General features: G+C 46.9%; 8 protein-coding genes across 8 annotated transcripts, besides 9 other annotated features; 4 read left to right on the top strand and 4 right to left on the bottom strand.

Moving 5' to 3' along the window:
- The first annotated feature begins 160 nt into the window (after nt 1-160).
- Nucleotides 161-184: a microsatellite.
- Nucleotides 185-940: 756 nt separating this feature from the next.
- On the bottom strand, nt 941-1,378 carry ACLA_091260 (short coiled-coil protein; the record flags this gene model as incomplete). Its single annotated transcript, XM_001272853.1, has 2 exons — nt 941-1,127; nt 1,212-1,378. 2 exons carry the CDS (start codon nt 1,376-1,378, stop codon nt 941-943), a joined length of 354 nt encoding a protein of 117 aa, XP_001272854.1.
- A 1,337-nt stretch (nt 1,379-2,715) lies between these two features.
- Nucleotides 2,716-2,749: a microsatellite.
- Nucleotides 2,719-2,750: a microsatellite.
- A 1,719-nt stretch (nt 2,751-4,469) lies between these two features.
- Nucleotides 4,470-4,505: a microsatellite.
- Nucleotides 4,474-4,504: a microsatellite.
- An 856-nt stretch (nt 4,506-5,361) lies between the features above and the next one.
- Nucleotides 5,362-5,389: a microsatellite.
- A 155-nt stretch (nt 5,390-5,544) lies between these two features.
- Nucleotides 5,545-5,568: a microsatellite.
- Nucleotides 5,569-7,037: 1,469 nt separating this feature from the next.
- Nucleotides 7,038-7,061: a microsatellite.
- Nucleotides 7,038-7,062: a microsatellite.
- Nucleotides 7,063-9,288: 2,226 nt separating this feature from the next.
- On the bottom strand, nt 9,289-11,163 carry ACLA_091270 (putative glycosyl hydrolase; the record flags this gene model as incomplete). The annotated part of the gene is made up of 1 exon (XM_001272854.1): nt 9,289-11,163. One exon carries the CDS (start codon nt 11,161-11,163, stop codon nt 9,289-9,291), a length of 1,875 nt encoding a protein of 624 aa, XP_001272855.1.
- Nucleotides 11,164-12,304: 1,141 nt separating this feature from the next.
- On the bottom strand, nt 12,305-12,900 carry ACLA_091280 (RBM8 family RNA-binding protein; the record flags this gene model as incomplete). Its single annotated transcript, XM_001272855.1, has 2 exons — nt 12,305-12,535; nt 12,652-12,900. The coding sequence occupies 2 exons, from the start codon at nt 12,898-12,900 to the stop codon at nt 12,305-12,307; spliced, it is 480 nt and encodes a 159-aa protein (XP_001272856.1).
- Nucleotides 12,901-13,986: 1,086 nt separating this feature from the next.
- ACLA_091290 (uncharacterized protein) lies at nt 13,987-14,721 on the top strand (the record flags this gene model as incomplete). The annotated part of the gene is made up of 2 exons (XM_001272856.1): nt 13,987-13,997; nt 14,064-14,721. The coding sequence occupies 2 exons, from the start codon at nt 13,987-13,989 to the stop codon at nt 14,719-14,721; spliced, it is 669 nt and encodes a 222-aa protein (XP_001272857.1).
- A 2,171-nt stretch (nt 14,722-16,892) lies between these two features.
- Nucleotides 16,893-18,347, top strand: ACLA_091300 (alpha-amylase AmyA; the record flags this gene model as incomplete). The annotated part of the gene is made up of 2 exons (XM_001272857.1): nt 16,893-17,573; nt 17,712-18,347. The coding sequence occupies 2 exons, from the start codon at nt 16,893-16,895 to the stop codon at nt 18,345-18,347; spliced, it is 1,317 nt and encodes a 438-aa protein (XP_001272858.1).
- A 540-nt stretch (nt 18,348-18,887) lies between these two features.
- Nucleotides 18,888-19,975, bottom strand: ACLA_091310 (Bax Inhibitor family protein; the record flags this gene model as incomplete). The annotated part of the gene is made up of 2 exons (XM_001272858.1): nt 18,888-19,371; nt 19,446-19,975. 2 exons carry the CDS (start codon nt 19,973-19,975, stop codon nt 18,888-18,890), a joined length of 1,014 nt encoding a protein of 337 aa, XP_001272859.1.
- Nucleotides 19,976-20,410: 435 nt separating this feature from the next.
- ACLA_091320 (EKC/KEOPS complex subunit CGI121/TPRKB) lies at nt 20,411-21,095 on the top strand (the record flags this gene model as incomplete). The annotated part of the gene is made up of 3 exons (XM_001272859.1): nt 20,411-20,569; nt 20,623-20,745; nt 20,805-21,095. 3 exons carry the CDS (start codon nt 20,411-20,413, stop codon nt 21,093-21,095), a joined length of 573 nt encoding a protein of 190 aa, XP_001272860.1.
- Nucleotides 21,096-21,839: 744 nt separating this feature from the next.
- On the top strand, nt 21,840-24,364 carry slx4 (the record flags this gene model as incomplete). Its single annotated transcript, XM_001272860.1, has 2 exons — nt 21,840-22,667; nt 22,721-24,364. The coding sequence occupies 2 exons, from the start codon at nt 21,840-21,842 to the stop codon at nt 24,362-24,364; spliced, it is 2,472 nt and encodes an 823-aa protein (XP_001272861.1).
- Between the last annotated feature and the right edge of the window lie 180 nt (nt 24,365-24,544).

The raw sequence follows: 24,544 nt of genomic DNA on the forward strand, positions 1-24,544 counted from the left end.
TCCAGTGCGGCTCCAAAGTCATTCAAGTCTAGGTAAATGATCCCGCAACCAAACGCCGAGCGTGCTATGCCACAAAAATACACGAGACCACCGTGGTAACAATAGAGAAACGACGAGAAGAAGGAATAGAAAAAAAAAACGAAGGAAAGGGAAAATGAAGATGAGAATGAGAATGAGAATGAGAAGAAAAAGGTGGGGGAAGTATCGACTGACGAAGGTAATCTGCCCGACCAGAAGGGTTAAAAAAAAAGCGAAGAAAAGAAGAAAAGGTCACGATGCGCACCCCACGCAAGGCAGCAAAAGGGATTGGCAGGCAGGTATGTCTCAAATGATCGGTCGTGGAGGTAGAGCTTCGAGGATCTTCGGGGCTGAGCAAGCACGGCTCAAAGTGGCGGAACAAATTCCCCCAGCAACACTGGCATGCTATATGATGTCACAGTTTTTGCTCTCCCCTGAGTGTTGTCAAATCACATGGGATATCCTCAAGTCCGCAGTCTTTTTGATTTCTTGACTTGGAGTAAAAGTATTGTTGTACAAATAGGTTTTGATGCCGCTCAAATCGGAAGGTTGTGGGTTTCTGGAGTTGTTGAGATAGAGCAATGCTATGTTGATCCGTTGGGGTGGGGAAAAAAACCCCCCAAACACGACATCGGCAATTCGCAGCAATGTGGGTGTGAAGAAGAAAAAAAAGCATAGACGCCATCTTCTGCATATCATAACATCGAAGGTGGCCTGGACTCAAACAGTAGCGAACAGCGACGGTGTAGAACGCACATTCGCAGCAAACCCGTATTGAGATAGGATGGAGGATCCCAGCTCATAGAAGTCGAGAAGTGTGCATCTGGTCAATTGAGATGATGTGCGATGCCACTCCGAAATGGCCCGTCTCCCTTAGGGCCCTTATCGCATTCGCCGAGAGGGTTTGATATGGGCGCACACGCTATTTATGCGATCTTTTGGATTTCGTACTCGATCGAGTCAATTCGCTCTTAGTCATATTGCGAGTCAATCCGCCGATATAGTCCTGTAGGAATTTGTTCTCGCTCTCGAGTTTGTCGTGGTCTGATTTAACTGCCTCGATACGTTCGGCAAGGGCTTGGAGAGAAGACTGGAGCGCTTTTGCTTGCCTAGAGATAAATGGAAAAGAAGGCATCAGTATTGCGCGCTAGAATGACGGAGGCTGGGGTTTAGTTGACTCGAAAAGAACTCACTCCTGCAAAGTCTGTCTTGCCTCCTTGCCCAAGCGCTCCAAATCTGCAGAGTTGCGACGTGGACTCATGGCGCGAGCGTCGTCGGGCGGAAATTCTTCTTCTTCAATCTCAATTTCAGGATGGTCGCGTGGAACTAGAATCGACGCACTGGGCTTTCGACTGGCCATTCGGGGGCGTTCAGAACGGCCCCGTCGCTCACTTTCTGCGTCGGATATGGATGAGGAGGATGAAAGGGAGGACATATGCACGCGACCGTTGTCATTTGGTTGGGGCAGCGTTGGAACAGGAGAAGACCCGTGTACATCCGGTACAGAGGCCATGGTAGTTCGGATATGGTGACGACGGTTCACTCTGGATGGGTTCCTGTGGTTGAGGATGGTTACCACAGAAAAAGTAACGACTTGATTCGCGCAGGGCAACGGTCGCCGTCCACGTTTCCTGAACGTTTGAATTCTGAGGTAAGATTGATAGTAAAAGGGAGGTTCAACGAGTAATAGTTGGAACTACCTCCAGCGATTTACTCCAGATAAAATCTGTGTTAGTCGCTCGAGGTAGTTGTCGGGATCCCAAGGGGATGTTGGCAACGTCCCTCTTAAAAATAGTAGAGATGATGTTCAGAATATCGTGATGGCGAATCAAAAAGGCGAAACAATCTCCAGAGGCGAAAAGAGGAGGGAAGGCTGTGTAGAATGGGAGACACCAGGGACTCCAGGAACGAGTCAGGAGAAGAGGACAGGGAGAGTTTCGGACGAGCGTTATCGGTTAAGCGACGGTACTTGGAGCTACCGAGACTCGGAAACACGCAATAACTCGAAGTTATCTGGCAAATGACTTGGCGATTCCTCCCACGTTACTCTTTCGGTTTCTTGTTCGTCTAAATTGATGCGTTCGAAAGGAGTTGTGGAAAGGGACCCGGTCGCAGTCCGAAAACGGGAGGGTGAGGAGGCAAAAAGAAACAACAAAAAAAAGGGACGGAAGCCCAATATACGGAGCGAAATTCGTGAGAGGAAAGTGAGAGGGGAGAGTGAGAGAGAGAAAAAGAGGGGAGAAGAATAATGACACTTAGGATCGTAGAATGAGAAAAAGAAGAGAAAGAGAAGAGAAGGGAGTAGTTGACTAGTAGTGAGTGAGCAGCAAGTGGAAAGGCGGCGGGGGAGTTGTCGTGGCCGTAAGTAGGGAAAGGGAGGGGAGAGAGAGAAAGGAAGAAGACAGAAGAATAATAGTCAAGATGATAGTACTGCTCTACAAACAGCTAGTTAGTGTTGGTACTTGGTAGTAGTAGGAGAGTAGTAGATAGAGACTTGGTGAATAATAACTACTCACGAGTAACGACCCTACTACCACTAAGTAGGAGTACGGAGTAGACGACTATACAGAGGAGGGTAGCTTAGTTTAGTTTGTATGGGCTACGGAGTACTTCGTAGTAGTGTTCTTCGGAGTCACAGACTAGTAGGGGAAGAATAGCGGTAGGGATAATAATGTAAAATAAAAAAGAAAAATGGGAGAAAATAATAATGAAAATAATAATAATAATAATAACGGAATTAAAAAAATTTAATTCGTTTTGTTTATTATTATTATTTTATATTATATGAAACCCCATCCATCCCTACATACTGTCTGTACAGTGTGTATAATTATCCATACTTTACCTACCACGAAGGTCCGCACCTGGTATTGACATGATTAATGGGCGCTCTGCCTAAGAGGAAGTTCTTGTCTCTTGCATCTAGGTAGTCTACTTTGTAGCAGTATGGAACAGTCGTATGTTAGTACTCGTAGACCTACCGCTGGAGGACGGAGGTACATGATCCGCCCATAATTGGCTCCGGGAGAAGAGTGTACTTTTGGGCAGAAAAGGAGTAATAAAAATCTGGTATTGGAGGGTTCATTATTTACAAGTTCCTACCTTACTAGATAAAGTTAGTGGCTGAAAGACTCGTGGCCGCCACTGGACTTAGTCCTCCCGTTATCGTTAGATCCAGGGAAGGCGATACCGCTAACAGGTGGATAATACCTGGTGTCAGAGCCATACACAGTTACACACATACTAGGCGAAGGCACTGGAGTGCAAGTTGCGAATTTTCGGTGAAGAGAACACCTGTTTTGGTTGGGTTCGGGTGGATTTGGCGGGGGCGGTTGACCTTTAGAAGGGGGGGGTGGTTCCCCTTTTGCATTTAGAGCGATTTTATTCGATTTAGTCTCGCTTAGTGTGGATTTAGTGGGTGGGATTACATATTGTCTAGCAAACTAGATACTCGACTTAGTGCGAGAGCGGTTAGTGTCAACCTAACCTTGGCCCCTTTAGAGCTAGAGAAGGGGTACGTAACTCTTGGATGGAGTAATGACTCGCCAAAAACACCTGAGAGGTTGGCTATCGGAGAAATGAGGATGATCCCCATCATCCACCGCCAGTATGGAGCTATGTACTATGTCGAAATGAGAGAGGCTGAGGGCTATACGGAGTACGGATCACCAGTTTACGAGGAGGTAGGTACTACTAGGTAGGCGTCCCTTTAATTCTCAAGGCATATCCCGTCATCCCGCTGATACCATGTCATTAGCCACAGTGGCCGATGACGCTGAACGGTATGTGTGATTTGGAAAATCATTACGATCGATAGTGGACTGGTTGGACTCTTTAGCCAGTGTCATTTTGGACTCAGAACTAAGAGGCAGATCATTAGATCATACGGAGTACATGTAGCCTGTAGCCTCTTTTTCGTTTTGGTGCATGATCAATGGGTCATATCAAATTATTGCCACTATCCATTAGGTGGGATGAGAAACCGGGGAAAGACGATATCATTGGGAATGTCAAGCACTGTGCAACTAAAACCTCTTGTACTTCTCTATCCACACTCCACTGGTATGAGTCTCCAGGAAATCAAACCCCTCGAGGGACGTGGTCATGCAATGTCGATCGAGTCATGGCAAATACTAAGTATCTAGTAATCAGCAGCAAGGTCAGTTGTTCCTGGTCGTCGGGGACTTGCCATTATCTCATAGGCAGTGGTGGCAAGCTTGATTTTTAACACGGCGTGTTCGTCGACAAATCCGGTGTACGGAGGTGGATTTCCTAGAATAGCCTGCCCTGGCTCACGGCATACTCGTGAGTAGGAGGATCCTGCGGCCTGCCTGCACGTCGTCGTCGATGTTCTCCAATTCATCCGCCCCCGTCATGGAGTGAAGATCAAGACGGTGTACATTTCGCGGGACTTGATGTTTTAAACGTTTGTTTAGCAGTGAACTAAAGAGTAGGTAGATAGATAGATAGATAGATAGATAGATAGACAAGATCCATGCTACCTATCGTTGACTAGTCGATACATAAGGTAAGTACTCCGTTGTACTCTATAACTACTTAGTAGTCTACTTGACTTCCTTGATAATAGATCATAGATAGTCCCTCAAATCACAAACGGTTTTGGGGGGGGGGGCAAGAGGGACGGACGATCCATTCCCGTGGGTTCGACAGTTTTTCCTTGACGGATCCATGGCTACACCAAACTGGGAGGGAAGTGAAACCGGCAGGGATTGTACAGAACGCCGATCATGTCGGAAGCATTCCCTCCACTCAGATCGAATCTCTTTTACAGTTTATTTATGTACAAGAGTAACAGCTAACAACTATCTATTTGAAGTAGAGTAGATGACAAGTTGGGTTTAGTCTTTCTTTTCGAGTAGTTGCCAGCCATGAAGAGCACATCTACCTATAAACATGGATGTCGATATGATGACCCGTGATGCGAAAGGGCACAGGAAAGGTTGGTATTTCATGAGTTGACCCCAAGCTTCCCATAGAGTTCCCGAGACCGAGAATAATAGCAACATCTGAACCGTTCTGTCTGGTCTGTCTGTCCCGTCGCTCAGTTGGATTGAATTACAACCACATGTCACTCATCCACCTCTCAATGCCGAACGAAAGGGGTTAGAGGCGCTCCTGTCCTCTCTTGTCCTACAACTATTGAGTTAGACGATTGTACCAATGTACCAATCAATAACCACTCAATGGGATGAGGGGACTGGTGACAGCGGCGCCAGCGCAAGGGAAGAGAATCATCCATCTCGAGGCATTAAAGTCTCCATAGAATATCAACATGTGTTTTGGAAGGATTACTATCATTTGATCAACATCAGTAACAGGAACAAAAAGAAAAAAAAAAAAAAAAAAAAAAGCAAAACGAGCAAAATTAGCATTAAATGCCCGATCAAAGAAACAGAAAAAGTAAGGAAGAAGAGAGAATTTCTTTTTTTTTTCTCCATTTCTTCCACATCCAACACCAAAAGAACCGCCCCTTGCGGTGGGCTGAAGTTGCCGCTGGGGAAAAAAGGCTGATGGCTGATGGCTGATGGCTCACCTTTGAGGGCAACTATCTGCGCCATGACGGAAAATCACGTCATTGTACTGTAAAAAGGAAGAAAAGAAAAAAGGAAAAAGAAAATTGATGCGTGCAATGTGATTTGATATTCTGCATTTATCTACTTACTACTGTACTGTCCTGACTATCTTATCCTAGTCTATACTATTTATTCTCGGTTTCTGACATTGGATATTGAATAGAGATATGGAATCAAAACAAGCAAGGATCCAAAGAAGCCTGTCCTGGTGAAGGAACATAGTAGTGATATCACTAGGTCCAATCAGAAACCGCCAGAGAATGGATCTCAAACAGTCGACTCCCTCTCACCAGCTCGCGTTCGTTAGTGATTATTTCTTGTCGAGGCTAAGGTTTCATGCCAGCATTCCAGCAAGGTAGGTATGAAGCCATGAAAAGCCTGCTCATAACCAAGAACGATGCTGTTCGCTTGTTGATTGGAACCGGATGCTTTCCGCTGCTTGATGCTTAAAACTCACTTGGTCTGCTTGACTTTGCGATGTACTTCACACGAATCTGTTGTTGCTGAGGTGCTTACACTGTTCACTAGTGTACACACGACAAGAAATCAGGTGGTCAGCCATCACCCCGTAGTAATAGTATGATTTCGAACACGAGCTGGGATTGACACTTGGAGATTCCTCAGCGAGAAAAAAAATAACAATAAAAAAACAAATATGACTTGTAAACCCGACGAGCGTAATTGGACGATAATCGCTGACCAGGTCGCCTGAAGCAACATGGAGGTAGGTATGAAGTAGTACTACTGTACGAGCAGTCTGGGAACGGGAGCAACTATTGCGAGCATTCATTTCATCCGGCCGAGCATTATTAAACCAACGAACCAGTTGAATATGTTCCTCGACCCCCGCATCGGCGCCGGATCGCATGCATTATCCCCCGTCCATGTAATGGGTCATGTAGCCTTGTGACCTGATGAAGATGCTTTTTGGCCTGTCTGCCAGCTGTTCAAGTGCGGTTTGTTTCTTTTAAAAACATGAAAGGAATTAACAAATAACACATGGGTAAATGTAGATTGATAAATTGGCCAAGTCTGAACGATTTATGTATCTTTATGAATCTCATTCTTTTGACAGATTTGCCTAATATCCCAAGACTTACCAAGGCATTAAATACTCGGAGTTCTTACGTACCTACTACCTGAGGTATCTAGGTACTCCGTAGTCCTCGCAGCTTACTACTACGTACAGGCTTACAGTTACAGCTTCCACCCGTACAGCATGGGCTGAAAGACTTGAAAGTATGGGTATGTATGGAGTAAGGGTACCAGAATTAGCTTACCGCGTGACTGTTTTGTAAGGCTCCACTTTTGGTCCCATCTCACTGGTGTACCGTGATTGGTAGTTTTGGTCCCTCTGCTCCAGTAAACATTTCAATCCGTCAGGATTTTGGCATGATTTTATCTTGCAAACGTTAATCGTAAGGTACCTGACCTGACCTGACCTGACCTGGTCAATAATAGTATTGTTTTCAGGCAAGAACGAAGTACCCTTAACGACATAGTACATACCTATACAGACTGGTTGGAAAGTTCGATATCATCAGAAAGCATCATTTATAGAGAATGTTTGAAGTTGGTAGACAAGCAGAAAAAGAAGCAGAAGAGAAGAGAAAAGGAAAGAAAAGGGAAAAAAAAAAAGACATTGACCGTGTCCGGCCGATCCTGAATATCCTGATAAAGAACTACTGATCATCAGTCCATCGCTTAGAAATGATTTGCTCCTGCACCCGCCAGAGTGGGCGGGCATTGCCATCCTATGATCCTCATGCTCTTCTTGAGCATTGATCTTCGATTTGAATTCTTCGAGAATTCGATTCTTGCCGTGGCTCACTGTCTAATGTCCTTCTATATCCATCTCCCACACGACAACCATGGATAGCAGTTACTCTCGGCTTCATTCTTCTCTTCTTGCATCATCATCGTCATCATCGGATAAAAAAAAAAGGTACTCTGTACTACTGCCGCGCTCTGCACTTGGCATAAGCATTCAGAGACCAACAACAAGCCTCGTTTATATCAGAGACATATCAACTATCAACGGCTTTTTATCTTCCACACTGCGTCGCCCACATTCGACTAGTCCCATGTGGCTTCCAGCATCAGGACCACAAAAGCAGCTTAGATCACCCCTTGGCAGATGATTGGCTTTATTGGGATCTCGTATCATCTGCTTCCTTCACTGCTGTTCTCTTCTCAAGTTTATCTTGACAGTTGGCATTCCATTAACGGCTCGCTATGATGCTGAAAATGAAAAATGCTTTTTTAGGCTTGGGACTACCGCGGAAGACCCAATGATACGGATGCTCTTTCTTCACCTACTCTTCATTGCCAATCAGGAGCTGAAGATCGCAGGGTAGTACAAATCGAAAGGAAAGGAAAAGTAGGTCTAACTATCTATCGGGACATGACTTCGGATCTCCTGCGGGTTTCAAAAATCGCCCCCAAGAAGAAGAGGTCAAGAGGCCAAGAGGCCAAGACAAAGACTGTCGCCTGCGATGATTGATTGGGTTTTTTCCCACCAAAACAACTGACCCTCTGGGAGACAGTCAGTCATACGGGAGCACTTTAGCTGCAACTCGGTATTTGTATCCCCCACTGGAAAGGATATCAACCGAAGGACTGACAAGGCGATATTAGAGGGAATGGAATCGTCACACGAGATGGCAACTGACACAAGTTCACCAGATCCAATAGCGCATCCATATACATACTACAAACTTCTAACTTTCTCCGCAAAAAGCACACAACGACGCCATTCATGTACCGAAGCCCTATCGTGGGTTCCAAGGGCCTTCCATGCTAAACTTCGATGGTGGAAAACCTATCTAAGGTACTTCCAGGATGACAAGTGACAACCCCCATCTAAAACCTTCCGCTCCCAGGTTAGATAGTAGCGGTATTATTGACAAGGTTTTTTCAACGCATCCTGAGATTACCGGGGGTACTGGGGAAGATGACCCGCGGAGACCAGGGGCCAATCAATCATTGTGTTTCATAATAAGTCATTATAACCCAGGAAAAATTAAAATTGATATTCCTTCAACTGAAGAATATGTATTCTTAACTCAGGTCTGCAGCTTGGGGGGGCTCGCATACTGCAACGACCGGGGTTTCCTGCTGCGTGGGCGAGATATGGGGAGATGATCCATGTTCCATCCAGCAAGTGCGAAAATCGCCTGACTATTTGCTGGATGCAGTGCGGAGTACCTCTGCGCTGGATTCCGTTGACCAGGATGGGGGATATGCTGGGTTTTGGCTGTCCTGGGTACTATATAGGATTGAAGCGATGTGTAGGTATGGCGTTGCTACTGTGATTACGTGCACCTGGGTTGAAGCAGAAATGGCGCGAGGCCGTCCTCCTTCATTAAAGACATTGGATACTCTAGCCCCTGGTCCAATATCCGGATGACTTTCTCATGGTCGTTTGTTGTCCTTTGAGGTTGGCTATTTGACAATCAATAGGCTTTCGAGGCGAATATCACCCGAACGCTCATCGGGATTCTCAATCCTCTCATTTGCAATTCATGTGGGCTTGCACGCTGTTTCCAGATCCGGGAGATGAGACGGAGGACAGGGTTTTGTTTGACAAAATATTTTTTCTTTTCTGTCGAAAACGATCATTTTATTCGTAAGGATAATGATACTAGAGTCTGGGGTGATCACAAGGGCCATGCAGCTATGACAGTGAGGCGGTCGTCTTCCATTGATACAGGGCCCTCAACACAGCGACGCCGCCTGACTGAGTTTCGACGGTACGTCCACGTCCTCGATCATTGTAGTCATCCGCTTTGACTTTGGATAACACTGGTCTATTCGTCCAAATCCAGGCGCCCTCAGCGACTCGTTGTCGATCGCGAGAGTGTGATCTTGCTGAGTTATCAGCGTTTCTGGACGCACGGCTGCGCAGCGCACCTGTCAACTCCATCGGGCAGCGCTCGCCTTGGTCGCCGTAATTCTCATAGTCCACTGCGCCGGGAGGTAAGGGGCTTGCCCCGGTGGTCGCATCGCCTAAGACTCTATATTTCTTGCCCCACCATGTGCCAAACTTGCCATCATCATTCCTAGTAACAAGCGCGGCGTGTGCATTATGCTCAATCCACTCACGATAAGCACGGCATTGAGCCAAGTGCCTTTCATACACGTCCTCCCAGCCCTCGTCCCCGTCGGCTTTCGATGTCCGATTTGCAGCGGCTAAGAATCGCTCCTCCTGTGGGTAAATGGGCCGGCAGAACTCGGCGAGATGATGGAAGAAGATGCCTTTGAATGTGTGCGCGTTCTGGGAACAGCTGCCGGAAGAGTCGCACACTTCCTCGAGCACACCGCGGCGGCCAAGACCTGCCCATTGTTGGTCGGTTCTATTGGGCCATCCAGTGGCATGGATGACCTTACGGATCAGTTCGTGTCCATCCTGCAGATAGTCCTGGTTGCCCGCTGCAAGCCACAGACCCCGAAGCCCACTGAGGATGACACCTTGGTTGTAAGTGTATACCATGGTGTTGAGGACATCGCAGTTGCGCGAGCCAGGCTCCTCTTCACTTCGCCAACCACTAATGTGGAACCCATCAGCGTACAGTCCCCCGTCACCGACCATGTTCGATGCATTGAACCACTTGTATCCCTTGATGGCTGCTCGAAGATAAGTAGGGTTATGTGGGTATCGGTCGGATGCAAATTCGTTTCCTGGGGCATCTGTGGCAAAGGGGGAATTGATCACGTCTCCTGGATGGTAAAGATACATGCCAATGCTGGCCGAGATGTACAGCTCGTTCGTGATGGCATTTTTGTATGGGGTAAGATAGGGACTCCAAATCATCCCACCCTCGCAGAGCGAAGAGTCCCATCCGCCAGAAGCGAGCCCGTGAAACAGTCGTGCTCGATGAGCTGCTGGGATTCGGAATTGAGTTCCATGCCAGCGTTGATTCGAGGTTGTATTTGAACGAGCATAGTGTAGATCGGAATGGAGAACCTGAAACTTGACGTTTTCCAGCCATCCAAGCACAACCCATAACATGTCATCGAATGCTTGTCCTCTGACGGAAATCGCATCTTCACCAAAGTAGAACGCAGACGTCTGGTCGAAAAAGCGGTTGATGAAGTTCTCAAACGCCAGTGAGCGCTCGAGAGCAGATTCGCGTTCATTCTGGACGTCATCGGTATCTGGTGATAGTGTCGATAGCAGATGATCGCCCACAGTAGACGTCAATGACGAGAGTGTAGCGGCGACATGTGTCCCTAAGACAGCTGCAGTCCAGTCGATCGCAGTCGGCCATTTGCCCTGCCATAGCTCAAAATATTCATTTTGCATCACACCCAGGGCATCCACAAGATCCTTCAACGTGCTACGGATGGAATCGCCAGTTTCGTGAGTCGGGTTGGGCGGTGTCAATGGCCATTCTTGTATCGGTCTGCCTGAGTTACTGAGCACTTCCTGCTCATCTGCGAAAGGTTGTTGCGGGGAAAGCACATCCTGAGGACGTTGCGCCAGCGCAACAGACCCAAAATGTATAAATACTATGCGGAGATAAAAAAGAAGGAATATAAATAACGCCATGATGTCCGAGGCGAGCTTCTGTCAATCAATCATCCGCAGAAAGCTTGCGCGTATTTCAGTGAGCGAGTGTAACTGATCAGATCTCCGTGAATCACAGATTCTATCTGTTTGTGTAGAGAATGCAAGTAACTATAGAGATAAGAAGGCGACCTACCACCAATTGAGAGCAATGAGGTGTACGTCATGTCATGCCGTGTAGTTGTGCTGGCTGTGGACTTGCAGCAGCATGGAAGAGAAGGTTGTCAAGGTTGTTGATGCTAAATGGATTTGCACTTGGACTGCGGGGAAATCTCCGGCTGGACGAAAGCGGCCCAGGAAACCCACGCAGGGACCCTACAATGAGGAAGACAGTATCTAGATAGATATCTATAGGTTGAAGCGTCCATGATTATACCAGTTACTTGCTACTTGAACAAGGGTTCGCAGGCAAATCTTTCCTGCATTGGAGACCTCTCCACTTTGTGGCTTGTCGATCTGGAATGATATCACGCGATCCTACTCTTCGACCTCATATAACTAGGTGACTGATCTTGTGATGACCGAGGCTGCAATTCCATATTCTCATACATTCAATATCCCCGTTCGAAGAGACGGGGTATATACCGGTCTAGGTTTCACGTATAGAGTGATTGATTAATCCTTGCAACGAAGAGGAAGGTGAGTGTCCGCGATGTATGGAGTGCCTTTCCGATGGTATTATTACAGGATATAGGCAAAATACCTCGGCAAAGCTCGATGGATATCTTATTGGTTGTAATTTCAATCATTCTGTATATTCTTGACTAGGTGTTAGCAAGCGAAGGCTTGAGAGACTCTCGAAGAAAGATTCTTGAGATACTTACAACGCTGTAAACAAGCCACAGCGCCGACAACTATCTTCCCACTTCTCGTAAGAAACGAGACACCTTATTGCGGGAAAGATAATGCCGGCGGCATAAATACGATGAGCCCTCACACGGCAGTCATTCCAGGCAAGACCAATCCATACTTGAAAGCACCGCATCCCAAGATCATCGATGTTGCTGCTCCGAAAATCATCCATCGTGGTTTATTCGAGGAGAAAGGTAAGCAAAAGATAGAAGCCTCAAGCAGCAGGGAAGAAACACAAAGTGAAATGCTCGTTCAGATCGTAATTCATTTCCTAATCCCTTTCGTTGTCGGCACCCGGGCTGCGACTCCTGTCGCGGCTTCTGCTCCGGGCTCTTCCACCACGGCCACCCTTCTGCGCTCCGTTTTTCCCTTTGTTCGAAGGAGGGGGACGGACAAAGGCGTAGTCAACTTGAATTGTCTGGTCCAGCAACTTGGTTCCATTGAGGGCCTTGATGGCATCAGATGCCTCCGGGAGGGTAGAGTACTCAATCAACGCGTATCCCTAGCAAAGAATCGATTAGAACCAGCACATTCAGGAAGGATATAAGTTGGCAGAACGTAAAGCCGAGCGAGGTCCGCTGCAAAGCAGATAGGTGATAATAGATAGTGACAACCCACCTTGACATAACCCGTCCGGCGATCAAGGTTCAGACTGAAGTTCTTGATCTCCCCATACTCGGCGAATAGATCCGTCACATCTTCCTCAGACGCTTCTTCATGGATATTTGTTGCGATGATGATCCATCCTTCGATACTGCGCACTGCAACAGCTCCTGCCTGTGTTCGAGGATCGTTACCAGATTGCGTTTGAGGGACTTCCTCCTGCTCCTGCGAGACTGGAGGGTCAACTTCCATTTCTGCCGACATTATGATTGCCTGTTCAAGCTGGTGATACTGGCAGGTAACAGATAGGCAGAACGGCGGGAAAGGTATCGACTGCTGTTGAGACAATAAATGCTGCTTGCGATGCGGCATCACTAATATTCGACATCGCCAAAGCTTGGCTATGAGATTACATAATCAATCAATATCATTTGCGCTGAGAATATGGCATCAGATGAAAAGGCTGTTGACATCTTCAAAACTGAATATGTCAAATTTTGATAGTCAATCAGTTCTCAATGGAGCATCATTGAAAACCCATTTAGACGAGCTACCACGGGCTACTTTTACTCTTTGATGGCCATCGTCTTCTCCAATTGGATTGGAAATTTTGTACTATAGCTTCCCACAAGGCCAGACATCGATCGCAGTAGATCGAGAGTACGGGCCCAGAAGAACTAGATAGTTTGAAATGTAAGAATCCAACTATTAAGATTAATGTCTGATGGACGTGGGAGACTTCTGAGAGGATTGTAGATCCGGTGTAGCTCATGTGGTTCATCAGTGTTGGAATTAACTGAAGACTGTGATGGAAGGCTATATGTCATTATTTCACTGAGGTAGATTTATCCTTGATAGCTTCTCAACTTGTGTTTCTTCGGCAGTAAAGCTTTGAACCATATGCTGACGTGACTATGAGCTGTTCCGCGTTAAAGAATGTTCAACACTTCGCATTATTATTGAGGCTATATCACATAAAAGCCATGTGAATAAGCTTGTCATTCTGGAACACACTCATACTCCTCAAGGTGGGATAGCATGTGGTCGAACACCTGAAGGATAATTAGAGAGATACTCACACGTAGATGAGATTGAAGAGATCTTTACTCTCTGTTCAGTGAATTTTTAACGGCATATTCCGTTATGTATTCACATATAGTGCTGCTGGCGTGTAGAGAGTGAATGATGCCCTGCCACCTCTATAAAATGAGGCATCTCACATCTCGTCACTGACCTCTACCTTTCAGTGCACTCCAACCTCTGAGAACCCAGCTTCAAACAACACAGTATCCAATTTTAATCTGCAGAAGATTCTGTCCTCAAGATTGAAGGCTTCGAATCAACCTCAATATGCCGCGCTGGTGAGCTTCAAGACACAACACTCGAAACCATCCATTGCTGACCCATTACCTCATTCGGGGGATTAGTGACGATCCAACCTGTACTTGCCATCCGCCTCCCAAGAAGCCTCCAGTGAAGCCTCCATGTATTGAAATTTTCCTGCGTGGTGCGGAAACCGAGCAGATCTGCCAGATACACCAGCCCGGTGAGCTCGATGTGTTCTTCGACCTGATCCAGCACACCATGACGATACGTGAGATAATCAAGAACTCCGAAACACGCAAAATGACCCATGTCACTTATCTGAAGCTCGAGGCACGCACTTTCCACCTTGTCAATCTGCATGGTCTTGACGACAATTCACTCTTCCTGAAGCTGCAACTGAAACAAGCAATGTGTGCTGTCAAAGGACACAAGATGCGCGTCAAGACGAAGCATTTCGGGTTTATGCCCGCAGAAGAAAGTAAATTGTACACCAAGATGTACTGCTGCGACTGGAAGGAACAAAATATCGAGGTTCTACTCCCCGGTGAACGGATCCATGGATGGAAAACTGTGGCCCTTATCTTGGGGACTTTCCACAGAATCTCGAAAGAGCATTGGTGTCTTCTAGTGAACATGGCAGGGGCCCCAGAAGTGGCAGGCTTAAATTGGAAACAAATCGAGCGTCAATTATGGCCAAGCAAGGTTTCCAAGGAGTCGGACGTTGTTGAAGCGAAACCGAAGAAGGCCATTGTCTCTTGATGGAGTTTGATGAACATGGTGAATCATGCATTGGCCTATGAGTGAGAACTACTTGGGTTCAGTGTCATCAAGTGATTGAGGAGCATTGATTTGTCGCGGCTCAATGCATGTTGATGCTGGGATATCCAACGGCTCTGATATCTAACGACGTTTATGAAGCACTTTCTGGCAAACCTTGTGAGTTTCAATGGTCCTGGACGGCAATATACTCTTGCTGACAAATTTTTCAGAATTAACATGAAGGGTGATGGGACCAGATTGAATTGATGAATATGATGCAAGAGAATGTACTATATTTCCTATCCCAAGATCATGAAGTTGCAGTTCGGAGGAAAGTAGATATGGAAATGCGGGTAATAAATATGACTTTTTTGCCGTAAGGCCATTCTTCGACTTGAGTAGCCCTGAGCATAATTATTGCCCCTGGTCGTAATGCCAAAAAAATGTCGTTTGTTAATCAGACGTGGGATTAAAGCTGCAAGAAGTTGGGGTATCGAACTATCGACACCTGACGGAGGTTTGTCATCCTTCGTCCTCCCAACCACCATCGTCAACTTCAATAACCGACACTACACCACTATTTTGATTGAGGGATTTGAGATCGTCAAATTATAGCTTTCGAAGATGCCAATCATAGGACTCAACAGCTCAGGCTAAAACTCGATCTGAGCGTTGAGAGAAAGCGTGCTTCTGACTCTTCTCTCCCTTCGTTGCTCCCACCCTTGCATGATTCGAAGGATGGCCACGCCGAGAGAGATTGAAGCTTGTCCACAATGCCATGTTGAGACTTTTCGTCCTCGCTCGCTCAATCTGACCTCAATATGAAGATCTCCTTTCGGGAGCAGCCCATACATGATGATGATTGATGCTGATGAAGATAGGGTACTGCCAATCAACACTACACAACGATGGCGCCAACCAAAAGGAGGTCGAGGCTTGTGCAAGACACAGAGTGTCCTCTGTTCATTCTCTTCTACTATCATTGACCTCAGTTCAGCCCTTTGCAAAAGGCGACCCGCGACGATGCCAGCATATACCGAAGCTTGTAGTCCAATATGTGAGCAAAGCATACTTAATTTTATCATATGAATAGCTCGACCAAGCTTTGAAGAGCAGATCAATGCTGCAACGTCCCTTGCCCCTGGAAATTGGTGCATTATGCAGTTGATACATGTCTCACAAGAAGCAGGGACGAGACGCAAATACTGATTGAAGCATAAAGACTGTTGATGATCAGAGTAAATGATACTCTTTCTGCCTTATTCTACAACTTGTCGAGCGGAAATGAGACTTACACATTCAATTGAAATGAAAAGGATGGATATGTTCTAGCCAGAGAGCTCCCTTGTTGCTCTCTCTACAGTCGTTTGTCATCGGATGGTTAATGACCATACATTTTGAGAACACATCTCTTCTCAGTTGTGTTCTCTGCACTCTTTACAGTCCTTTTGACGTCGTCATTCTCTTCTCTCTCTCTATGGCTTGGATGAATCTCTCTCTTCCTGTTCAGTAATTGATCTTCCAGTCCTTATATATTCGTTCTATCGATGGTATACTGCCGCTCCTCCAAACTGAACGCAGTTGCTATGTGCTTTCCTTTGGCATTGATATATGTCTAAAATTTGTTTAACTATACTGTCACTCGCTGCCGATCCTTGACTATACATCATTTTCGCAGATGCCAGCGATTCTTTAATGACATACGATCCGGTCAATATTCACTTGGAAACAATACGACGAGCTTTAGATTTCAGCAGGATAGTGGACAGTCTACGACATACTTCTCGCTGGCTGTATGAATCTCCCAGGTGACGGATTCCAATACGACTGCTGGTATTTTTCCATCTGAGGATTTTGATGCAGCCTTGCCCTTTTTTCTCTTGATTTTGCTTTTCTTTGGAAAGGAATCCTGCTTCATGTCATTTTCATTGAGGCATCTGCAACGGCTCTGCATTATTGCAGCACTTGCCCTTCTCGTACCAGCATGGGCCGCAGATACAGATGCGTGGAAGTCGAGGTCCATCTACCAGACCATGACAGATAGATTTGCACGATCAGACAGTTCCACCACTTATCCATGCAATACAACAGAAGGGCTGCGTTGTGGTGGCACGTGGAGAGGGACAATTGACCATCTTGATTACATTCAGGGAATGGGATTTGACGCCATTATGATTTCTCCAATCTCCCAGAATGTGGAAGGACGTGTACCCTACGGAGAAGCCTATCATGGATACTGGATTCAAGACATGTATGCGTTGAATTCACACTTCGGCACGCATCAAGATCTGCTTGACTTGAGTAAAGCTCTCCATGATCGAGGCATGTACTTGATGGTAGATACTGTTATCAACAACATGGCATACATCACCGACGGTGGAAACCCGGCAACTAGCATTGATTATACAGTTCTCAGTCCTTTCAACGATCCGAAGTTCTTCCATCCATATTGCAAGATTACCGACTATAATGACTATCCCATGGCGCAACGGTGCTGGACGGGCGACGACATTATTCCTCTTCCAGACTTGAAGACAGAAGATAGCAAAGTGCAGAGCATGCTTGAAGACTGGATCAAACAGACCATGTCTACATATAGCATTGACGGGTTGCGTCTGGATGCAGCAAAGCATATTACCCCTACCTTCTTGCCATCGTTCCAAAATGCATCTGGCGCCTTTATTACCGGCGAGGTCTTCGAACCCTCAGTGAAGACAATCTGCGAATACCAGAATGACCTTCCCAGTGTTCCGAATTATCCTATCTACTACTCAATTCTTGAGGCATTCACCAAGGCCAATACGAGTTCGTTGACGAATCAAGTCGAGGTTATGAAACAGACTTGTCCTAACGTAACGGCCTTGACCTCATTCTCGGAGAACCATGATGTCGCCCGATTTGCTAGCATGAAGGATGACATTGCAGTAAGAAAAAAAGATCCAGGCCTTTCTGCACTTTTTTTGGACTGTAAAAGACTGACACGGACACAGCTTGCCAAGAACGTCCTCACATTCACGATCCTCTTTGACGGTATCCCGATGATCTACCAGGGCCAAGAACAGCATTTCTCAGGTGCAAGTGACCCCGAGAATCGCGAAGCCTTATGGTTATCGAGTTATGACACGAATGCCCCTCTCTACCAGCTTGTTGGAAAATTGAACAGGATCCGCAAGCACGCAGCCCAGATCGATCCAGCATACCTGGAGACACAAACCTACCCTATCTACACAGGCCGAAGTGAGATGGGTTTCCGCAAAGGCCAGGAGGGCCGTCAACTTGTGATGGTCTTATCGACCCAGGGCGCGAACAGTAGCAAATACGAGCTGGACATGCCAATTGGCTACCAGCCGGGGTTTGTGGTTATGGATGTGCTTAGCTGTGTCAGTTACTTGGTCAATGATATGGGACTTCTCAAGATAGACATGGACAAAGGAGAACCTCGGGTCTTATTTCCCGTCAATATGATGGAAGGCAGTGGTCTGTGTGGGTTTCAGATATCGAACGAGCCGACATACCTTACGCTGAAAAAGAGACCAATGCGGTCCTCTGGGAGCAAGGTCGTCGCTTGGTCCATCCTGACCTTGTCATCAATAATCATAGGCTTTGTCACAACTTGTACAGTATGATTAGTGATGATTGTTCTTGGTATGCTTGTGATGCTTGCTGTCAAGTTTATTTGCTTTATACATGAAGGCATAATCTTTCTTTGGAGTGTTGAGATCTGTAAAATGAGTAAACTTAAATAGCACTTATATTGTTTTTTTTTTAATTTTTTATATATGTTTAATATACCCGAGTGGAGTTTGTCTTGTAGCTAGTACAATTTCTGAAATTTGTGCTGTAGTTTCTGAGAACCCCCCTCTATCCAGTGTTGTAGGGAGCTTAAGCGCGTCGTGTTTGACTGCCAGCCATTGCAATAGATCCGCAAACTCCAAACCCGTAACGTACAGACCCAGTTATGAGCTAGCTGGATTCTTCATCTTTATCATACAAACGACATTTCTTAAAAATGTCAATCGAAATGAGACCAAATTCCTTCGTGTCCCTGCCCCAGTCTGATTTTACACAGGCTTGATTGGAGCAAAAGTGAGAGCAGAGCATTCCATCGAAGGTGTTGGGGAATTCACTCATTTGCAAGTGATTCGTTTCATAGAATGTTTCTCCGCTTACTTCCGGTTGTTGCGCTGCATAGCCAGGATCTGGACCATACGGACGAAGATGTTGATGAAGTCCAATTCAAGGCTGATGCTCTCGTTAACAACATCCCGGCGGGCGAGACCTCTCTGAGCCAAGCGAGCGTGGTGCAAGATCTTCTGGACGTCATAGAGGGTGAAGCCACCAAAGACAGCGAGACCGCCATACAGCCAAATCTTCTCAGACCACATCAGAGCACGGGTGGCAGTAGCGGGGAGAACAAGGGGAGCCAGGCCGGAAAGAGCCACGATGGTCACACCGGCCAGAAGAGGAGCACCGAGGTACAGGTACTTCTCCTGCTTGGCGGTGGCGCCGACAAATGCGATGGAGCCCATCATACCAACAGTGTAAAGACCGGCACGAGCAAGCAGTGCAGGGTGCATGAACATCAGAGGAGAAAGGAGCGCAGCTTGTGTGACATTGAAAGCTGCCCACATGCCGTACTTCATGACGTAGCTAGACAACAATTAGCAAAACTATCCCACCAGGATAAAATAGCAGGATAATTAATTTCAAACCAGGGCACTCACTTATCAGGAGAAGTGTAGAAAGTACCGAACATCGTACCCATGCTTGCGACCAAACCAACACCGGCAACCAACCAAGGGTTGGTGGCCATCAAACGATAGGACCATCCGTTCATGTGCAGAGCTCTAGCGGCAATACCGATAATACCAATACCAAGTCCAGTGTGCATGAAAGTCTCGTTCAAGTAGCTCTGTTCGTAAGATGGCATGCCGCCATCTTCTCTTGTCTCACGGTTAAAAATGAAGTTCGTAGCCATGATAGTTCCACCGACGATGGCCGCACCGTACAGCAGGCGTTGGGTGAGATTGCCACTCTGAGCGGCGCCATAAGTCGGTTGCATATATGTGCGTCGGAAGGCATTCTGGAAGGTCTTTCTGGATTGCGCGACAATCGAGGACGAGGCAGGCCCCAGAGGATTCGACTGAACAGACTTGAAAGGTGTATTGTGGATGAATCGAGCAGTGTTGGCTGCCTTCGGTACCTGACGGAGAGCCGTCGGGACGGCAAACGGGCGCCTTAGAAAGAACGCCATGATTTTGTGATAAAATGTCTAGGTGATTATGGTGTCAGTGATGAAGTCGGGGAGTTGAAATGATGGCTAACAGGGAGTTTAAATAGATGACGAGACGATCTAAAGCAATGGATTGGCGATATCAGACATCCAAGGCGCAGCCAATACGGCTGCCCGAACGTTCGAGAAGCGCAATCACGTGACAAGTTGATTATTCATGCGGATATAGTGGGGGAGGGGCACAGAAAGCATGAGAACTGGGAGACGGAGGAATCGGAGTTACTGGTCGTTTTAACGCCATGATTGTCATTGTCGCGAGGTTAGCAAGCTTAGAACGCATTTGGGCTTAGTATTGGCGAAGTTCTTTTTTTTCTTATTCTTTCGAATTGGTTGACTCAGTCGTCTTTCGTTGCTTATCAATTGATCCTCAAAGCAATAAAGTATCTGCCCTTCAAAATGTCTGCGTCATTGGAGACTATACAACTGCCCCATCTGCCTTCGAATCTGCCCGTACATATCGGTCTCTATCGCGATGTTAATAATGCGCCTTTTCTTCGCCAGCAGCTGCTTTCGGGGAATGCAGACTTCGAGTATGCGTTCATTGATGCGAGCATGGTAGGTTCTGCAGATAAATCCCCTGGAGAAATCATACTAATAGAAGATGCTAGGTCTTTTCAAGAGCCCATGTTCTCTCTGCTATCTTTAGGGCCGTCAATGATTCGTTGAATGGGCGTCTCAAGTCGCGCAATGTCCACTCGGAGATAGTCTTCTCTTTGAGTCCTGCCAACAATGTAAGTTGAAGAACAAACGGTAGCTCTATATCTACCAGAACCAAATTAACAGCCTGTAGATCGCGGAATCTTTTCGCAAATTTGGCATTACTGACTTGACGAAAGATCTGCTGGTGGTCAAAGTCTCCGTCACGCCGGATATCACTCACAACTCGGTAGCGGAGCATTTACAGCAATCCATTGAGGGCTTGTCTGTACCATTCACCGATACATCGTTATCCGAGATCGGGGATGTTGCGAAGATCAAGAAAGCCTATAAATTGGGGTCTCTGAGTACTGCTCAAGATGACGATAAACGCCGACTCGAGCTTTCATTGATAGGCGCAATTGCTTTGCGAGGGGCGACGTGAGCAGTGTCTTACCCTTCTAGTCAACTATCTCCTGGTCTCATGGGGCCTTCAAAACCGACGCCTTGAGAGGAGAGAGTTGTTTCATCCTCTGCACTGGTCTGCTTTGACATTCCAGATTGGTATATGGTGAAGGGCCAGCAGACGCTCTGTGGTTTCTCCTCTCAACGCCGATTCTATCGGAAACGGCGGGCAATCTCTGCATGAGCTGGATTGATGCTCGCTAGCTCGCGACATATTCTGTGGATGGATTCTTGGATAGATTTCATTTCAACCACCTGAAGACAGACCTTCGATGTTCTGATCATCTGACCATTTGGATTCGAAATTTATACTCAATACAAAACTGGGATCAACCCACAATGTACCTTAGCATTAGCTTTTACGATATCTCAGTGCCAATTACTTCATTCTCGACATCAGCGAACGCTTGATGGAGAGTTTTGTGGTGTGTCCCAATGTGCTTTTGTTGCAGATGCCACCCGTTGCCCTGCCCACCAAATTAGATTTCCCAAACCGGCAATTATACAACTTCGCCAAGACCACCCTGTAAGCTCGTCTTCATCTTCTTCATATGTCCTCCGACATGAGAACTTCCACCTCATGGTCGATTAATACAAGATCTCTCGATGAACTTTTGATAAACTGCTTGCTTGCAGTTGGAAATCTCATGATGTTACAAGTATCGCTTGCATTGATGTTTTCTTGAACAGACATAGCCCATCGCTGCCACTCCAGTTCGCCACCATGCCCTCCAGTACAGAAGTGATCGTTCTATCCTCTTCTTCGCCAGACCATATCCCGTCGCAAACGCCGGCGCAGTCAAATTACAATCCGGAGAAACTTTTTGGTCTATCGCCGTTGTCCCCATCGCCTCCTCCGCTGCCTTCTCCGTCGGAGCTGTTCCAACCACCTACCCGCTCCCGGTTTTTCAAGGCACAGGACGAGAAAGCCGTAGTGTCATCAAACACGAAGCAAGACTCAAATACAGTGGCGAAAGCGAACAAACCGAATGCGACGAAACGAAAGGCGGCAGCATCAGCGACAGGAAGGTCAAAGAAGAGCAAGGAAGACCAGACGAAGGGGGATACGCAGACGGTCATTCGTGGCTCAAACAATGCCCTCATGAAACTCGATGAGGAGGCTCCGAAGAAGGAACCTAAGGCCAGGAAAAAGAGGAGTGACGCTGGAGTCAAACGTACGCTAGCCAAGAATAGAACGATAACAGGCAAGGTCGCAAAATCCGGCAGTACACAGACGGACGTAACGGGACTCAAGGCCGAAGAACCAGTGACTTTCGAGCCATATTTGAGGAAAACAGATATCGAAAAGGCAGAAACCCGGGACATTGACGATCTACAACTCGATGCGGCCATGAAGAGACGGCTGGATTGGACACCCACCAAGGATACTCGCAAGCAACTTGTCGCATTGGATATGGTAGACGGAGAGCCCGACCAAAATCGGTTCGGTAACCTCGTATCTGGCTACGGTTATTCAAACACTTCTTCCGACCTGGAGGCAAATTCTAAGCGTCTTGAAGATGGCGCAGCAACGAAGCGGCGGCGAATAGAGGTGCGTTTACTTGGTTTTGGTGAATACTGGAACCAATGCTGACTTCTTTGAAGCTTGTGGAGTCTAGGGTATTCCCGAATGTCAAACATGTACTGCCTGATAGTGCTCGAGCCTCGAAAGCACCTGCTCTTGAAGAAAAACCTAATAAACGGAGCAAAAGAATTACAACCCTGACTGGAAGAGTGACAGCACTATATGTGGACGATGCTACGGATGATTCGGATAGCGCAAGCGCATTTACTGCTGCCTTCGGAGATGTTGTGAACAATGCGAGCGCTAACAGGTCCAGTGTGCAACAGCGAGGCAAATCAAGTTCGAGATCCCATGTCATCGACTCTTCTGTCCTTCCTCCCGAGGCTGCTGTTAGCTTTCTAAAAGAGCAGGATCTGGTGTTTGGAACGTGCAGCCAGCTGGAGCGAGAGGACTCGCCAACGATGTTGAGAGACATGCAAATGGCGATACGTGCGTCGGAAAATGATATGACTGCAGAGCCGAAGGCTTATCCGGCTACCAGGCCAGGTTCCAAATTCTCAGACAGAGCCACAGTATCCCGCTTTGCAACGCCAAGAAAACTGTGGTCTGTAGCGTCTAGAGACTTGGACGGTTCGCTGGCTCAAATTGAGGTTCTGGATATGGTCAATATATCTAAAATATCTGAGCTTCCTCTTAAATCCGATGATTCCCCAGAGACCGCAGCATTGACGAAGGGGGACACTGGCTACGATGCTATTGAGACAGACACCTCCTTCCAAGAACAATCAACTACTCCTGCAGAAAAGTCGCCTGACGACGAAAAAGCAGTCATCAAGGATCCTGAATTGTCGCCGCCGGCTGATTGTCAGCTCAAAGAGGTTGTTTCCAAAGAATCCGCGGCGCCCCGGATACCACAGTACGCGGAATTTACCGACTCCCAACTGTCCAAAGAAGTCAAGAAATTCGGCTTCAAATCCATGAGAAGTCGCAAGAAGATGGTCGAGGTGCTTGAGAAATGCTGGGAGTCAAAGCACGGGGCCACAAAGGCAGAGAATCAAGATATGGGGAAAGACATCCATGCCCATCAAAAGGCGGAACCAGATACTACTCGGGGTCAGACCAAGAAGCGGACGCGCAAGACGGCAACATTGTCGGAGACGCCAAAGACGCGTGCAAACCCCAAAATTGAACCCAAGGCAAGCGCACATCTGAAAAGAAGACAGGCGCAAGAGGCGAATGAATTCAGCCAGGCCTCAAATTCGTCCTTTGCCAATGTGGAGGAGATTGAAGACTCTGAGGATGAGCTTATACCTTCTCCCAGCAGACTGCAAAACCGGTATACGCTCCATTCATCAGAAACTCGAGGTAGCCAACCACTGCTTGTTTCAGATTCTCCATCCAGCCAGGAGCGGAAAAATTCTGAATCCTGCATCATACTGTCTACTTTTGACGCGGTCGCAAAGCCGGGCATGCCAGATCTTAGCAGTCAAATAAACAAGGCCGTGCGTGCGCAACCTCGATCTTCTTCTGCAGGCTGTAAGCGCCCGAGCTGGCATGAGAAGATTCTTATGTATGATCCCATCATCCTCGAAGATTTCGCCACCTGGCTTAATACCGAGGGATTAGGGTTAGTGCATGAAGACAGGGAAGTCAGTGCAGGGTTTCTGAGGGAGTGGTGTGAGAGCAACGGCATTTGCTGTTGTTTCCGAAAGAATAATAAATGATGCGATCATATCTTTTCTTTGATTATATTCTGACTTTGGGCTTACGGCTTCGGTTTAGGAGTTTGGATTTTGGATATGTTTTACATTAGGAACTATAGAGATACCCTTGGGGGCAAGGCAATTGCGTACCCAGCGTTATATCATTTGAGAACAAATGTCAGGTTTTGGGGGATGTTAGGA

This window comes from Aspergillus clavatus, genomic scaffold (genome assembly GCF_000002715.2).
Source record: "Aspergillus clavatus NRRL 1 1099423829798 genomic scaffold, whole genome shotgun sequence".
Classification (NCBI taxonomy): domain Eukaryota; kingdom Fungi; phylum Ascomycota; class Eurotiomycetes; order Eurotiales; family Aspergillaceae; genus Aspergillus; species Aspergillus clavatus.